Source organism: Colobus angolensis, unplaced genomic scaffold (assembly GCF_000951035.1).
Source record: "Colobus angolensis palliatus isolate OR3802 unplaced genomic scaffold, Cang.pa_1.0 Scaffold158, whole genome shotgun sequence".
NCBI lineage: Eukaryota > Metazoa > Chordata > Mammalia > Primates > Cercopithecidae > Colobus > Colobus angolensis.
This window is the reverse complement of record NW_012114688.1, coordinates 10,567,003-10,585,938: the sequence shown is the minus strand read 5'-3', so window position 1 is coordinate 10,585,938 and position 18,936 is coordinate 10,567,003. Positions and strand designations below refer to the sequence as shown.

The following is an 18,936-nucleotide window of genomic DNA, read 5'->3' as shown; positions in this document are numbered from 1 at the left end:
GAAAGTTGGAAAGGTATGGATAAATAGGCATAATGAAAGAAGTATAAAGTTATAAATGAAAAAGAATAGATAAAGTGATTTGTCTAATAGAGACAATAGATTTAGAATAGGGACTATCTCTGGCAATGAGTCAAAGGCAGCTCATCTATACAGGATCTCTAAGAGCACCATGACAAATCTTATATGACTGCAGATGCTGAATATATTAGGAACGGGAAAGGAACTCATTAGACTCCAAACCTCAGCTTGGTTCCAAATGTGTTAAAGTAAAAGATAAGTCTACAAACATAACAAAATATAGTATATTCTTTGGGAGGCCGAGATGGGCGGATCATGAGGTCAGGAGATCGAGACCATCCTGGCTAATCTGGTGAAACCCCGTCTCTACTAAAAAATACAAAAAACCAGCCGGGCGAGGTGGCGGGTGCCTGTAGTCCCAGCTACTCGGGAGGCTGAGGCAGGAGAATGGCGTAAACCCGGGAGGCGGAGCTTGCAGTGAGCTGAGATCCGGCCACTGCACTCCAGACCGAGCGACAGAGCGAGACTCCATCTCAAAATATATATATATAGTATATTCTGAAAATAATTTGCACTCCTAAAGAATTATTCCAACTGCAATGCTGTCTACTTGGTTTGGAGCCACAGTCCACATTCTTGTTGGATAAGGTTCCACAGTTGTTATCCACCACAGTCCTACAGATGGACACTAGAGTAGCAGGCTAATCATAAGGCAGCACATGTTACCAGTGGAAGTTGAAACAATTCTGTAATACAAATTAAATTCCCTATAGAAAAAGGTACTTGCTGATAGGTGCTGTCTCCTAAGAACTTCAATTTCAACCAGTCTGACAGCACAATATGTAGTTTCCAGGAAAATTCGTGTAAGGGAAACCTATGCTTTCTCTATGGGTCTGCCCCTTGTATACTGGGAGAAACTTCCTTATTACCTAAAACATTTTTTCTTTTGTTTAAAGTAGATCAAGCGTGCCAAATCAAATAAGTAAATTCCCTATCATTTTTATTATCTGTATTAACAGTCCCTTAGATTAGGATTTGTATTTAGTGACTACTTTAGGACACTAAATATAAAGTTACTAAAATTACTGTTCTTTATAATGATATTATTAAATAAATGTTAAATAAAGTGACTAGGGCTGGGCACAGTGGCTCATGCCTGTAATCCCAGCACTTTGTGAGGCCGAGGCGGGCAGATCTCTTGAGGTCAGGAGTTTGAGACTAGCCTGGTCAACATGATGAAATCCCATCTCTACTAAAAATCCTAAAATTAGCCAGGTGTGGTGACACACACCTGTAGTCCCAGCTACGTGGGAAGCTGAGGCAGGAGAATCGCTCGAACTCGGGAGCTGGAGGTTGCAGTGAGAGGAGATCACACCATTGCACTCCAGCCTGGGTGACAGAGTGAAACTCCATCTCAAAAAAAAAAATAAATAAATAAATAAATAAATAAATAAATAAATAAATAAATAAATAAATAAATAAATAAGTGGTTAGATCTTGAATGTTACAAACAGTAAACATCACTTACCTTGAAATTTTCTGTGATCAGAGTGAACAACTTGGTGGAATTCCCCACAGCACAAGCAGTATTTGACATTATTATTTCCAAAGGTGACAAAATTTTAAGTTTAGTGATCACCTGAAATCATTTGAATAATTTCTTAAATAAAGCTTAGGAAACAAAAAAAGTTTCATATTTTTCTGAGATGAGTACTTAAAATTAATTCATAGATACACAAAATTATAACTGTCCTAATGATATATTTCAATTAAAATATGTTTCTAGCCAAGTGGGTTCACACCTGTAATCCCAGCACTTTGGGAGGCTGAGGTGGACAGATCACTTGAGGCCAGGAGTTCGAGACCCACCTGGCCAACAGGGTGAAACCCTGTCTCTACTAAAAAAAATATATATATATACACACATAAATATTACCCAGGCATGGTGGTGCATGCCTGTAATCCCAGCTACTCAGGAGGCTGAGGCAGGAGAATTGCTTGAACCCAGGAGGCAGAGGTTGCAGTGAGTCAAGATTGTGCCACTGCACTTCAATCTGGGTGACAAAGTGAGACACTGTCTCAAAAAAAAAAGGGTAACTATGGCAATACAATCAGTATGGCCACACTGGTACAGATTAAGTGTTGAAAAGTACATAAACACAGATGAGAAACATCTGCCTTATGCCTTAGCTTTTCATAAAATAAGGTGTATTTCTTAGAACTATTCTAAACACAGAAATTCTCAATTTGTCTAACATTCCTGTTTTTTAAAAACTTTTTTCCTACTCTTTTGAAATTGTATAAAAGTATAAAATACCTACAGATGAAGTTAGTATGCAATACTAATATCATTAAGGTTGTTAAGTATAATAAAAAATTAATTATTAGGAAAGGGAAGTCTACATACTGGAGGACCATAAAGAGGAACTAAGGGAAGAGAATCAAAAAATAATGAAACACTAGAAATAAAACACTAGATCACATCTTCAAAATAATAATTATCTAGGCTCAATGGCTCATGCCTATAATTCTAGCACTTTGGGAACCCGAGGAGTAATTCAGCTTCTGAGGGGGCAGGATCACTTGAGTCTAGGAGTTTGAGACTAGCTTGGGTAACAGAGCAAGACCTCATCTATACAAAAAAAAAAAAATTTAAAATCAGCTGTATGTGGTGGTGCATGCCTGTGGTCCCTGCTACCCAAGAGGCTGATGTGGGAGGCTGCAGTGAGTCATGATCATGTCACTGCACTTCAGCCTAGGCAAAAGAGCAAGACCTTTTAAAAATAAAATAAAATAATAATTGGATTAAATAACATAGAAATTAGTAGTAAACTATCTCTACCTGATAGACCATGCAAATTCCCATGACAATAGGCAAGTGGATCAAATGAATGAATAGTGACACAAAATGAAGACAATATAAGAAATGAAGGCAAGAAGTTAAGAGGCTAAATTATGACTGATCTAAGATACTAGTTTTCTTTACCTCTGAAAAAATACAGTTCAAATACAGTTCAGTGGAAATAACCCTCTGGGGTTAGCATTATGACGGGTTTGGCCCATAATCCTGAAAGACACAATCTCAAAAGGCATAATCCTGAATGTTGAAATCCCAAAAGAGCAAAATCCTTAAAGTCTAAAAATCCCCAAAATCCCAATACCAAAAGACTGAAATCCCAAAAACACAGATCTGGAAGAAATAACTTCAAAAACAATTTTAAAGACATTGAGTTGCATTTTTAAAAGGGGATTTATTTGAGAAACAAAAACACAACAGAACAATTCATAGACCGCTTTATACAATAAAATAGGCAATAACAACATATATTTTTGAAAGCATAAACACTTAAGTGTACTAATGACAGTCACACAGGTATAATAACAGTTATGAGCAGACAAACTGTATTTACAAAAAAATTAGTCAAAACATAGAAATTAGTCAAAAAGCAAAATGTATAAATGCATATCACTGTGGTTGGTAATTGTCTGCACCAAGTTTCATAAATACAGTCATCTGAAATACCACCAGGGACAATCTAAGTCTTCTGATGAGCTAGATCAAAAACTTCTATGGGTCACCACATACACAGTTGCCTGAAGAGCTGAGATTTCAAGAAATAAATTTTATCATTCACAAATAAATGATGTACAAAAAGGACATGTCTTCATTTATCAAACAAATTTCAACATTTTTATGTATACGCACAATGCTTATACACAGTCAATGCTATGATAATGAACTTCTGTGGAGTCAAATTTCTGATGTCCAAGGCAGCAGGAGAAGAGTCTGTCCCAGCTCTCAGAGAGAGACCAATTCAACTTCTGTATTTGCTCTCTCTGGGTCCTGGCCAATTGCAAAGTGGTCACCAACACTGAGGGCAGATTTTCACCACCTAGTCCGCTCAGACTCACACACTAATCTCTGGAAACAACCTCACAGACACAGCCCATATAATGCTTTACTAGGTATTTTTTACTAAAGTCAAGTTGCCACCTATACTTAAATCCACAAGTCCATCCCTTGCCAATTTGGCACCCCTATGCATCTCCTTAAACCATACCTAATTTCCAAATAAAGAAAATAACAAGGTAGTAGTTCTGCCTAATATGATGCGTCTAACATGATGCAACTATCTTGTGTACAACCAAAAACGCATTAATCCCTTCCCTAGAATTAAGCTTTCAGGATTTCAGCATGAAGGACTTTGATCTTTCAAGATTTGAACATCGGGATTATGGCATTTGGGATTGTGTCTTTAAGGATTATGATCAATACCACATTATTACATGTATTACCTTTGGAATAAATCCAGAAATTATTAATTTGAAGATGTTAATTTTAGAAACTAATACTAACAATAGCTTATTCAAGTAACAGTAAAGCAGATTCTTTTTGGACAAAATATATTTAAAAAATAAAAATCAGATATAAGACAATTTTATTTTAATTCAGAGTATTTACATTGACATAATAATGAATAACCTTTATTCTACCAAAAAGTAAACAAAATGGGAAGGCACTGACTTTAAAATCTAGATATTGCCTAACAGAGCAGCCATTTTCTAGGATTATTAATACTTACCTTTGCATATGTTGTGTTGTCTGCAAACTGGGATAGTATAATTTGGGGGTTTTTTAAATCAATACTTGCCATTCCTATTTCACCTCTGGCAAGTCCTCTCCCTTCTACAACAGCTACAATAACTGATGGGCAGTGTGCAGAAATTGCAGATGACGATGAAGCTGTAAATTTTTACATAAAGAAAAGATATAAACATTGATAATAATCATGTCTATTTTTTAATTTTTTTTTTTTTTTTGAGATGGAGTTTTGCTCTTATTGCCTAGGCTGAAGTGCAATGGCATGATCTCGACTCACCACAACCTACGCCTCCTGGATTCAAGAGATTCTCCTGCCTCAGCCTCCCAGGTGGCTGGGATTACAGGCATGCAATACCATGCCCGGCTAATTTTTGTATTTTTAGTAGAGACAGGGTTTCGTCATGTTAATCAGGCTGGTCTCAAACTTCTGACCTCAGGTAATCCACCCGCCCCGCCTTCCCAAAGTGCTGGGATTACAGGCATGAGCCACCACACCCAAACTGATAATAATCATTTCTCATTCTTTCACATAAGATCTTAAAGCATATCTAGTCTAGGACATGGCTACTGTATTAACAGACAAGGAAATAACCATTTTTTTCTCATCAAAAAATAACTTTTCATTACTAGACCAAATAAAAATGTTAATTCTCAGAGCACTTTGCCAAAAAGTGACTTCACAATTAGAAATAACAAATTTTAAATTGTCTTATTTTCTATTTTATTGGAATGGAGTCATAAAAGGACTTGGGTCAGAAAACAGATTATTTACCTTATTCTGTCATTTAAAAGCTATTTGGAGGCTTGGCGCGGTGGCTCAACCCTGTAATCCCAGTACTCTGGGAAGCCGAGGTGGGTGGATCACCTGAGGTAAGGAGTTTGAGACCAGCCTGCCCAACATGGCAAAACTCCATCTCTACTAAAAATACAAAAATTAGCCAGGTTTGGTGGCGTATGCCTGTAATCCCAGCTACTGGGGAGGATGAGGCAAGAGAATTGCTTGAAACTGGGAGGTGGAGTTTGCAATGAGCCGAGATTGCGCCACTGCACTCCAGCCTGGGTGACAGAGTGAGACTCCATCTCAATAAATAAAAAAATAAAATAAAAGGTATTTGGGACTGGGCATGGCAGCTCACCTGTAATCCTGGCACTTAGGAAGGCCAAGGTGGGAGGATTACTTGAGCCCAGGAGTTTGAGACCAACCTGGACAATATAACAAGATGTTAGCTCTAAAAAAAAAAACTGAAAAATAGTTGAGTGTGGTGGCATGTACCTTCATGGTCCCAGTTACTGAGGAGGCTGAGATGGGAGGCTTGCTTGAGCCCAAGAGGTTGAGACTGCAGTGAGCTGTGTTCATGCCACTGCACTCCAGCCTGGGTGACAGAGCAAGAACTTCTCAAAAAAAAAAAATTAAGCATTATATAACTATGAATTCCAATTATGAGATACCTGCATAATGTGGAAATTAAAATTATAATAACATATCCAACATTTATTAAGTGCTTACTAAGTGTCAAGAATGTTCTAAGTTCTTTAATTAGTTTAACTCTCATAATTATTACAACAATCCTATTAAATAGACACCATCATTTTCTCCACTTAGCTATAAGGAGACTGAGGCATCAATGTAACTGGTAGAGACAGCATTTGCACCTAGGCAGTCTAGTTCCACAGCTGGTGCTATGAATCATTACATACATTACTGATTTTGAGATCTGTGCCTTACAAACTATGAATGCTCAGGTAAATTTTTTAAACTTTTAAAACTACCATTTCTTCATCTATAAACTAGAAATACCAAACTTTTTCACAAGATTATTATAAGAATTAATGCAATCATATAGAAGTGTTTTATAAAGTATATGAAATTACTCAAATATAGGGCATTATTAGCATATGAAAAAAGTCAGACTAAAAATTTATTTTTTGTCTTTTTTTCCAGACCAAAAATTTCTAAAATTTTATTTTCAAAGATTCAAACTAGTCTTTTGTTCTCTTGTCAATCTTTTAATTAACTCCTTTTCCTCCCTCTTTTCTCTCCCTGACCTGGATTCATTTCTTCTTCCATTCTTCTATTACAATGCCCACAAAAAACTTAAGTATTTATGCTATCTGAGTCAACAGTAAACTTAAGGATTCACTTAAAAATCTATGTGTTCCGGTCTCAGAAACCTTTTCCCCATGAACGTTATGTTATAAATGGTGATTAAGCTTATATTAAACCTACAGAAGTCAGTTTAAGCTCTGTAATAGAATATGACCTTCCTATTTTTAATTAGAAAATAAATACCAAGTACCAGTGGAAATTCAGTACACATAGAAGACATTTCCTAGAAGGTTTTAAAAGTACATTTATAATGTTACCTCTCTGTTGTAAATAATATAATAATGAGCATCCTAATGCATAAAGCTTTTTTCTGGTTTTCTTATTATTTCCTTAAAATGCACCCTTAGAACTCAAATTACTGAAACAAACCATGTTTTTAAGGATCTCAGATATATTGCCAAATTTCTTTTGAGAACTGGACTAATTTTTAATTCCATCAATAGTGTATGAGGAAAGCCAATCTTACTGTATCCTTGTCATTACTAACTTCTAGAATTCATTATGACTATGATTATTGGCTAATTTAATGGACTGCCACTTAAATCTGTATTTGTAAAAGTACTACTGAAACTGAACATAATTTAATATATCCATTGTTATCCATATTGTTTCCTTTTTAGAGATGTTTACATCATTTTATACAATGTTTACTAGGTCTTAAGGTTTTTCAGTATGTTTTTATGAGAATTGTGTAAATCAATGACAGTAATTTATAGTTGCTACTAATCTTGATACTTTTGTTATCTCAAAAATTTCTACTTTTGCATAGACAATCTTTCTCTGTATAGTTTCTTCCACTGCTTTTCTGCTAAGAAACTCCTCCTTCCTTGCTTGAGATATTCTATATTCATTACTATTTTCTTATACTTTTTGACTTTTTTTTTTTTGAAACGGTCTGGCTCTGTCACCCAGGCTGGAGTGCAATGGCATGAAATCATGGCACACTGTACCCTCAAACTCCTGAGGTCCAGTGGTCTTCCCACCTTAACCTTCTGAGTAGCTAGGACGACAGTCATGCCACCACACCTGGCAAATTTTAATTTTTTTTGTAGAGACGAGGTCTCACTTGTTGCCCATGCTGGACTGCCTTCAAGCAGTTCTCCCATCTTAGTTTCCCAGTGTTGGGATTATAGGCATGAGCCACCAAGTCCGGCCTGTTCATTTTGATCTCTCATCTGGGCAGAATTTTCAGAAGTACATTTGGTTGTTTACCATGTCTGGAATGAGAGATGGCCAGAAGTACAGATTTAGATTCATTTGTAAGCTGTTGATAATGGTTTACATAGATGGCTGGGACTTGGAAGAAATATGATTGACAGATTGGTGACAAGATCATTTGAGCATATACATGGATCTCTAAGATTTAAAATACAAATCTTAAATTTAAAATTTAAAATATTTGCATCCCAAGTGAATGTCCACCATCCATTGTAGAGGAAATTCTTAATCAAGAGGACAATATAATGCAATCTATAGATACCAGTTAGCCTCTTATTTCAATTCTCCCTAAAGGATCTGTTGGTTCAGTATAACTATAATTTCAATCAAAACCTCAATGTGTTTCTTGGTGGAGCTTGAAAACTTCGCCCAAAATTGATATGGAAAAGCAAAGGGCCAAGAAGAACCAAGACTACTCTAAAGAAAAATAAGGTGGCCTGTGGAGGGTAATGGTGGTAGGGCTGTCCTACAAAATATCAAGACTTATTATAAAGCTAAAGATGGTGTGATATTGGCACACAGCTAGACATAATGACCCATCGGAGTTAAAAAAAGAACTGGAAACATAGAAACTAACAGAAAAGGCCAGGCATGGTGGCTCATGTCTGTAATCCCAGCACTTTGGAAGGCTGAGGTGGGCAGATCACAAGGCCAGGAAATCGAGACCATCCTTGCTAACACGGTGAAACCCCATCTCTATTAAAAATACAAAAAATTAGCCGGGCATGATGGTGGGTGCCTGTAGTCCCAGCTACTTGGGAGACAGAGCCAGGAAAGTGGCATGAACTTGGGAGGCAGAGCTTGCAGTGAGCCGAGATCGCACCACTACCCTCCAGCCTGGGCGACAGAGCGAGACTCCTTCTCAAAAACAAAACAAAACAAAACAAAACAAAACAAAAAACAGAGAAGTCATCAAAATATTTAGTATTCAGAATATATAAAGTATTGCTACAAATCCAGAAAAATAAGCCTAAAGAAAAATGAGTAAAAGACATGAACATTAATTTCACGGAATATTATTAAAGATATATAGCCCAAAAGTACAGAAAAAGATAATCTCACTAGTAATTAGGAAAATGCAAACTCAGACTATAGGTAGTATTTTACAACTGTTAGGTTGAAAAATATTGAGTCTGACAACATCAAATGTTGAAGTGGACTCTTACACATTGTTAATAGAGCATACCATAATAACCAATAAATTAACCAATAAAATTTATTATGATTATGATTATTGGCTAATAATAATCTTATGATGATGATGATCATTAAATTAGCCAATAATCATAATAAATTTTAGAAGTTAGTAATGATGAAGATAGAGTGAGATTGGCTTTCCTTATACACTATTGACGGAATTAAAAATTGGCCCAGTTCTCGAAAGAAATTTGGCAATATATCTGAGATCCTTAAAAAATGGTTATTTTGGCCAGGCGTGGTGGCTCACAACTGTAATCCCAGTACTTTAGGAGGCCGAGGTGGGCAGATCACTTGTGGTCAGTAGTTCAAGATCAGCCTGGCCAACATGGCAAAACCCCATTTCTACTAAAAAAACAAAAATTAACCAAGCATGGTGACGCACGCCTGTAATCCCAGCTACTTGGGAGGCTGAGGCAGGAGAATCACTTGAACCCAGGACGTGGATGTTGCAGCGAGCCGAGATGGCACCACTGCACTCCAGCCTGGACAACAGAATGAGGCTTTGTCTCAAAAACAAAACAAAAAATGGTAATTAAAAAAAATAATAAAAAAAGGTAATTTCCCTAATTTCCCTATGTTTCAGTAATTTTACTTCTAAGGGTGTGCTTTAAGGAAATAATAAGAGACTCAGAAAAAAGCTTTATGCATTAGGATGCTCATTATTATGTTATTTACAACAGAGAGATAACAGCATAAATGTATTTTTCGAACCTTAGAGGTGTCTTTTGTATGTCTGTTGAATTTCCACTGGAACTTGGTATTTATTTTCTACTTAAAAATAAAAAGGTCAGGGTCAGGCGCGGTGGCTCACACCTGTAATCCCAGCACTTTGGGAGGCCAAGGTGGGCGAATCATGAGGTCAGGAGTTCAAGACCAGCATGACCAATATGATGAAACCCCATCTCTGTTAAAAATACAAAAGTTATCTGGGTGTGCTGGCAAGTGCCTGTAGTCCCAGCTACTCAGGAGGCTGAGGCAGAAGAATCACTTGAACCTGGGAGGCAGACATTGCAGTGAGCCGAGATCACACCACTGCACTCCAGCCTGGGTGACACAGTGAGATTCTGTCTCAAAAAATTAAAAAAAACAAAAACAAAAACAGAAGGTCATATTCTACTACAGTGCTAAAACTGACTTCTGTAGATCTAATATAAACTTAACCACCATTTATACATTGGTAGAACTACTTTAAAAAGTAATTTCTCATTATCTTGTAAATATATGCATTTACATAACACACCCTATAACCAAGAAATTCTGTTGTATATACCTTAGAAAACTGTTATACATGGAAACCTATTTTATCTATCTGCTCTTCAAGAAAATCTCATAGATTTAGATAAAAATTAAAATTTAAGTATAAAAAAACCACTCACTAGTAACATCAGGGTCAACTTTTAGATTTAAATGACATCACGTATGAAAGGGAGAGGTTTCTCTTTCTTGTGTGTTTTTTGTCAGAATGGTTAAAATAATGTAGACCTGCATTTATTACCAAACAATATCAGAAACTATGTTGCCTTATTAATCTAGACTCAAATTTTGGATAGAGGTAAACTAATGTATTTATTTTTCATTCATATCAGTTATAGATACATTCAAATGAACTCAATAACCCTAATTTATAATTTACAAAACTTTTAAGTTTCAAAAGATCATTTAGGTTAATCTTCCACTTATTTTACCTGAATATCCCATTTGTGGTGTCCAGTTCTTATAACCTGATCTCTGAGGATTTCCAGTAGACAATGGAGTTTTAAGTGTTTGAGGATAATTAGTATCTCGTGCAGAAGATGAGCTTGCACCAAAAGTAAAGTTTGATGCAACTGTGTTTTCTGCATAAGCTTGTTTGTTTCCAAAGTATGAACCTAAATTTGAAAAATTAACAGTCAATTCTTAAATATTTGAATTATGCAATGATGTATTAATCATTATAATTTATACCATGTTCACTATTTTTTTTTTTTTAGACAGAGTCTTGCTCTTGTCGCCCAGGCTGTAGTATAGTGGCATGATCTTGGCTCACTGCAACCTCCACCTCCTGAGTTCAAGCGATCCTCCTGCCTCAGCCTCCTGAGTAGCTGGGATTATAGGCACCTGCCACCATGCCTGGCTAATTTTTGTATTTTTAGTAGAGATGGGGTTTCACCATGTTGGCTGGGCTGGTCTCAAATCCGCCTGCCTCGGCCTCCCAAAGTGCTGGGATTAGAGGCATGAGCCACTGCACCCAGCCACTATGTTCACTTTCTATAAAACTTCATGTGAAAATGACTCTTAAAAATACACAGATTATAACAACATTAATGACACTATTGATAAATATATGACAATATGCTAATATAGCTTTTGCCTCTACAAGTGCACTGCAACCACTCTGGCTAAAATCATAAATTACTCTTTAATCTTCAAATATACCAGATATGTTGCTAAGGTGTGAATATCTGTCCCCTCCAAAACTCACATTGAAATTTAATCCCCAGTGTGGCAGGAGAGAGGTGGGGCCTTTAAGACGTGATGGGACATGAGGGCTCTGCCTTCATGAATGAATTAATCCATTCATGAGTTAATAGATTAATGGGTTATCATGAGAGTAGGACTGGTGGTGGCTTTATAAGAAGAGGAGGAGAGACCTGAGCTACCATGCTCAGCTCCCTCTCCATGTGATGCCCTGTACCACTGCAGGACTCTACAGAGACTCCAACAGCACAAAGGTCATCACTAAATGTGCCTCCTTTGACCTTGGACTTCCTAGCCTCCAGACTTCCAAATATGTTTTCTTTCTTTATAAATCACCCAGTTTCAAGTATTCTGTTAAAAGCAACAGAAAACAGACTAAGACATATGTTTCATTTGTATAATAATTATTAGACCTCTTTTAACCTTCTTCTGTTAATTTCTTCATTGAAATTCTCTCCCCCATGCAAATGGCATTGTAGAGTTTTAGACTCAACTGGCTTCAGTTCTTTATTTAGGTACTTATCTACTGACGTAAGATATTACCTGTTTTACAGGATTGTCATAAAATTTTTAAATAATGTACATAAACAACCTAGCATAGCCTCTTGGCACACAGAAGTTCTAAAATAAAATTTAAAATGTTTGGGCTCTGTTCTCCTATTCTCTTTGATTTCCACAACTCTCTATCTTGAATTCTCTTTAAACCACTTTTAGTTTCCTTTGCCATCTCCTTTTTCCTCTGCCTCTTAACTGTTGGCCTCCAGGGCTCTCTACTTTTAAGCTTTCCCTCACAAATCAACATTATACATCTCCAGACATCTCATCTCTCCTCTTTGTTTCTATTAACATCTCTTTTCTGACAACTCTCAAGCCTTCGTATATAGCTGTAACTACTCTCTTAAACTGTAAACCAGGGGTTGCTAAACTTTTAATTTTTCCTTTTTGTCTCTGTGTGAGATTCTCGTTCTGTAGCTTAGGCTGGAATGCAGGGGTGCAACCTCGGTTAAATGCAGCCTTGAACTGCTGGGCTCAAGCAATCCTCCTACCTCACCCTCCCAAGTAGCTGCGACTATAAGCTCATGCCACCATGCCAGGCTAATTTTTTGTACTTTTGTAGAGATAGGGTTTTGGTATGTTTCCCAGGCTGGTCTCAAACTCCTGGGCTCAAGTGATCTTCCCACCTCAGCCTCCCAAAATGCTGGGATTATAATCGGGAGCCACCGTGCCCAGTCTATTTTACTGTCTTATAAAGACAAGATCTCACTTTGTCGCCCAGACTGGAGTGCACTAGTATGATCACAGCTCACTGCAGCCTCAAGCTCATGGGCTCAAGTAACCTCCTGCCTCAGCCTCTTGAGTAACTATGGACTATAGGTGTACCTCACCACATACAGTTAATTTTTTTTTTATAGAGACAGGGTCTTGCTACGTTGCCCAGGCTGATCCCAAACTCCTAGCCTCAAGCAATCCTCCCACTTCAGCCTCCCAAAGCACTGAGATTACAAGCATGAGCTACCGTGCCTCAGCATAAACTTTTTTTTTTTTTTGAGATGGAGTTTCACTCTTGTTGCCCAGGCTGGAGTGCAATGGTGCAATCTCAGCTTACTGCAGCCTCCGCCTCCCAGATTCTAGCGATTCTCCTGCCTCAGCCTCCCAAGTAGCTGGCATTATAGGCATGCACAACCACACCTGGCTGGTTTTTCCTTTTTTTTGTATTTTTAATAGAGGCAGGGTTTTGTCATGTTGGCCAGGCTGGTCTCAAACTCCTGGCCTCAGGTGATCCGCCTGCCTTGGCCTCCCAAAGTGCTGGGATTACAGGCATGAGCCACCATGCCCAGCCCATAAACTTTTAAATAAAGGACTAGATGGCAAATATTTTAGGCTTTGTGGGCCACATAATCACTGTAACAATTACTCAGCTCTGACACTATCATAGAAAAGCAGTCATAGATAATACATAAATAAATGAGAATGGCTATGTTTCAATTAAAATGGCTTTATTTCTATATACTGAATTCTAAATTTCATATAATTTTAATATCACAAAATATTCTTTTGATTTTTTAATGCTTCAAAAGTGCAAAAACCATTCTCAGCTCTATACCTGCATTGTTCAATAAAGTGGCACATGTGAGTATTTAACTAAGTCAAAATTAAATACAATTTAAATTCTGTTCCTCAGTCACACTAGCAACATTTTCAAATGCTTGAAAGCCACATATGGCTACTAGTTACCATATCGGACAGCATCAGTATGAAATGTTTCTATTATCACAGAATATTCTATCAGATGATGTAGCTCTAGAACACTATATCTATCTTTTGGGCATAAACCTTTATATATCTTCCCAGCATTCTAAATGTCCAGAAGTGAACTCTATCTTTCCCTCAAAATTAATTCTTTATTATCAGTATGGTCAGTTGTACCAGCTTGTCCCTTGTCACTCAAGTCATAAGCTTAGGAGACATTCTCAACTCCTCCTTCATCAACCCTAACATTCAGTGACTGAGTCCTAGAATTCTTTTTTTTAACATCACTAAAATTTAAATCCCTCTCTACTCCTCCCAGCCCATTTTAAGCCTGTATCTTCTTTGGTCCTTGTGCAAGTCTCCTACTTCTTCTCCTTGCTTCCAGTATTACACCTCTCTAATCTATTCTTCGAATCATCACCAGTAATCTTTCTGAAAAACAAATCTGATCAGCATCTCTCTTTCTTACAATTCCCATGTGTCTCCCCATACTCACCATAGGGTAAAATATAACTTCATTATATGGGTTCCAGCAGGAATTAATGATAAACTCAAACTGGGATAATTTGATAAAGAGAATATTTGCAAAGGTGTGGACAGGGTGTAGGGGTGTTATCATAAAGAACCAGCATAAAATGTGCTCCATTAGCATTCCTAGGCTTTAGGGAGCTAAGGAAGAGAGTGGTTGCCAGAAACTTAGATGGGGAAACTGGAGATGGAGAAGGCTGTTTCTTGTTCTCAGACTACTTTTAGACTATATGCCCTTTCTTGAAACTCATTCACTTGTCTTAATTCTCCTCCTACTTCCTTGACCTCTATTTTGCTATGTAATCTTCATATTCCCCACTCTGGTCCCAACATACTGGTAACTTTCAAATCCATATTTCCCTCAAGTTTCTCTCTTCTTAGCCCTAGTTTCCTATATTCAATTATTTTAATATAAATATCTGGATATCCCACAGGCTCTTCACACTCAGCATGTCCATAACAGAACTCATCATCTTCCCTCTAAAAGTTGCTTTGCCTACAAAATTTCCAGTATCAGAAACTACTGCTACCATCTATCCAGTCACCAAAAGCAGAGACCTCGCGTTGAACATGGGGGTCTCTGGGCAAAATTTGTCTCCCAGATATAATTCTCACAACTATATCTACATCCAAGTTTATCTACATAGGTCATTCTTCTGCTCTAGCCAAGCAAAATTATTTGCAGTTTTACATGAATCTTCTTTTCCTTTGCATGTGTTTTTCTCAAGAATGCACTCCAGCTTCTCTCCTCTTTCCCTTTGGCTGGCATTCTTCTTCCTACTTATTCTTCAAGACCAGTTCAAGGTGCACTTACTCTGTGAAACGTCTTTTCCCACTTTTGTCCCCATACTCTAATTATAAATACCTCAAAAATTGTAAATACCTCAAATATAGTTATCTCTTAAATATGTATTTGTTGATTTTTAAGTCTGTCTTCTCTACTGAACCTTAAGTTCCTTGAGAGCGCAGATTATTATCCCCAGCTGCTAACATAATTTGGACCTTTGTTCACCTATTTGGGCCTTGGTTCTATCTGTAAAACAGGAACAAAAAAAAATCTACTCTGCAGAATTACTGTGAGGATCAAAGATACCATCTGCCTAGTAAGAAGTCAGAACAAAGTAGGTGTACATAAATTAGTGAATGTTATCATTACTGATAAAATAAGTGGGTGACAAAGCATCTGATGAAGAGAGGGATTAGATTGACAATGTGAACATACATGTTGCTTTAGAGGAATTGCAAGTAGCTCAGCTTTGTTAGAAAGGAGGATAAATATTAAGAAATGGTTGGGGATAAATCTGTAAAGATTAGAAACCGATCCTAATTGCTTTGGCTATCCTTCAAAAGAGTTTGATCTTTTACCTGCAGATACAGGTCTACTGATTTAAGTGGCAAGGGACATGATAAGATCATTTTCAACATAAGTAAGTGGTACAGTAAGTAAGCTAGAAGGATGGAAGAACACTTAGGAGTTTGAGGGCTAGGTGCAGTGGCTAACGCCTGTAATCCCACAATTTTGGGAGGCTGAGGCAGGAGGATCGCTTGAGCCTAGAAGTTCGAGACCAGTCTGGGCAACGTAGGAAGACACTGTCTCTATAAAAAAATTTTAAAAATTGCCGTCTGTAGGGGCACACACCTTGGTCCCAGCTACTCGGGAGGCTGAGGTGGGAGGATCGCTTGAGCCCAGGAATTTGAGGCTGCAGTGAGTCATGATCATGCCACTGCACTCCAGCCTGTGCAACAGAGCAAGACTCTGTCTCAAAAAAAAAAAAAAAAATGCAGAGAGGAATTTAATTAATCATATAGTGAGTTTGAGGTATCCATTAGTCCATCAATAAAAACTTCAGAAGACAGTCTGAAATAAGACTGGAGTGTAGATGAGATCTGAGTTGTGGAGATATTCACATCTAGGTAGAAGTGGCCTAGGAAGAAAAAGGCTTTAATGACATGCCCATAATTTGGGAACAAAGGTGAGCATAGCAATTCTCTAGGAGGTAGCAGAAAAACAGGGGCAAGTGGAATCAAGGAAGCCAAATTAAGAGAGTTTAAGAGAAGACCAGTCAAGAACATTAAATATAGGCCAGGCAGTGGTGGCTCATGCCTGTAATCCTGATGCTTGGGGAGAGCAAGGCAGGAGGAGCACTTGAGGCCAGGAGTTTGAGACCAGCCTGGGCAACATAGCCAGACTCTGTTTCTAAAAATAAAGAAATTAAGAACATTAAATGCAGCAGAAAGGTCACATGAGATGAATTGAAAAACGACCACTGGAGTTGGTATTTGTTACTTTACCATTGTGTTGCAATCGTGTGTGAAAAATGGTGATGCTTTGTCATGAATAGAGACTAGTAAAATAATAAATGATTTGAAGGACATGCATCTTTTTTGTTTGTTTGTTTTGAGTCAGGGTCTCACTGTGTCACCCAGGCTGAAATGCAGTGGCGCGATCTCGGCTCACGTCAGCCTCGACTTCCTGGACTCGCCATCCTCCCACCTCAGCCTCCTGAGTAGCTAGGACCACAGTCATGCGCCACCACACCCAGATAATTTTTGTATTTTTAGTAGAGATGGGGGATGGGGTTGGGAGGTTCACCATGTTGGCCAGGCTGGTGTAGAAAGAACTCCCGGCCTCAGTGATCCGTCCACCTCGGCTTCCCAGTGTTGGGATTACAGGCGTCAGCCACCGCCCAGCCCACATCTTTTAATACTAAACATATTATTTTCCTGAATTAGATGAAATGTTCAATTTATTCTATTTTACCCCACCCTAGCAGGATTTGGAGAATTAAATTCAGCAATCAAAGATCAGCTCACCACTTCTATCAGCAAACTCACGCACAAACTGTCATTTGTCAGACACTGTGAGGGACGTTATATGGGATACTTCAGCCTTCCTCAGAACTGAGCCATCCACAATCAAGGTCTTGCAATAGAACCAATTTGAAAAGTCAAGGCTTCTAATCACCCAGACCAAATTCCCAGGGCACTCTGATCTCACGCCCCAACCAAACCACAACTGAACTTCACTGTGGTAACCACCACGCACGTGTCCCTGAGCCTCCATGAACTGCCGGCCTCTAGCCTCAAGGAGACTCCTCCACCCAACCACTCCTTGCCTTGAGCTGGCCGGGAGCCTGGCGCGGGGCAGGGGAGGCTGCTGCTGCTGCTCCGGTCGCCCGCGGCTCCTGACGTGCTGGGAGGGGTGGATGCAGAGACCACCTGGGCTGAAGGGCGGCTCTGAGGAGTCTCCTGGAGTCTGAAATTGTAGCGGGGACCCTGTGGTGAGCGGGTTTCTCCCGACGACGGGGAAACCGCCGGGGCAGAAGGCGAGGTTGATGAGATCTCAGGCCTCAGCATCCTCCCAAACCTTCCCTGACCGGAGAAGTGTGAGGTTTCTGAGCGCCCCCTCGCGTAGCCCAACTACAGAAGTTGCGCAGCTGGAAAGGGCGGGAGAATTGCGCGCCAACGCACTAAGCTGCACTGCGCAGGCGCATGCAGCCTCAGCTTTCCACAGGGATTCACGTGCTTCAGGCCTACGACCCTGCTTCCAGACATTCCCAAACCCATCACTTTCCACATGAACCTCACTGGAACCTCCTCAGCCTGCAGGTATCAGACTGACCAGAACTCTGCAAGGCCCATCAATTACCACCCAATTTGTTAGCCCCATTATTCTCACAGCACCCAATCTCCCTTATTGCAAAATGATACATGCATTTCCCCCACATCCAAGCATACTAGCTTATCTTGAAATGTAGAAACCACCCAACACAGTACACCCACTGCCTTTGACACAATGAGAACATGTAATGCTCACACAGTATAACTCACCTAAAGTTGATCTTGTGACCAAATATAGGAAATATCTAGTTATATTATCACAAGACAGTGTGCACATGGCCGTGTGCATAGTAGAGTAGGAAACAGGGAAAGACTAACTGGGTAGAATTTCCCAGTTAACAGTTCCCCATCCACCAATTTCTAGTACTGTGGTTTCTAACACATAAATCAGTTAATAGCACACTAGAAGTTCAAACTCCAGCTTTGCAATGGTGACCTTTAGAAAATTCCTTAAATAAGGCCAATAGTACCAACTTACCAGAGATCCATGAATTAAACATGATGCAATTATCTGGATACTGTCATATAGAAGTTATTAGAAGGCATTAACTTACACCACTACTGAAATCCTGTCACTGTTGAGTATCTCAATAAACCAGTTACGCACAGCAGTTTACCCACATGCAATGGCAACAGTCCTTAAGAACGTCTCTGTTCTTGGAATAATTATTGCACAGGACATTCCAAACATACTTGAGAAAATTACAATTTCCATCAAAAAACCTTATTTTCAGATTGGGAACGGTGGCTCCTGCCTGTAATCCTAGCACTTTGGGAGACTGAGGCCAGAGGATCACTCCACCTCAGGAGACCAGCCTGGGGAAGACACTACGTGCCCCCAAAATTAAAAAATCAGCTGGACATAGTGGGCATGGTGACAGGTGCCTGTAGTCCCTGGTACTCAAGAGGCTGAGGTGGAAGGACTGCTTGAGCC

General features: G+C 38.8%; 1 protein-coding gene across 1 annotated transcript in view; it reads right to left on the bottom strand.

The window, feature by feature from the left end:
• MSH4 (mutS homolog 4) overlaps positions 1-17,853 on the bottom strand; it is a 135,252-nt gene extending 117,399 nt beyond the window's left edge. Inside the window, exons 1-4 of the mRNA XM_011936943.1 lie at positions 17,498-17,853; positions 10,832-11,014; positions 4,602-4,762; positions 1,547-1,657 (exon numbers count right to left, since the gene is read on the bottom strand). Coding sequence (XP_011792333.1) covers positions 1,547-1,657; positions 4,602-4,762; positions 10,832-11,014; positions 17,498-17,738 — 696 coding nt within the window. The 5' untranslated portion in view covers positions 17,739-17,853. The remainder of the gene's footprint in view (positions 1-1,546; positions 1,658-4,601; positions 4,763-10,831; positions 11,015-17,497) is intronic.
• Positions 17,854-18,936: the final 1,083 nt, after the last annotated feature.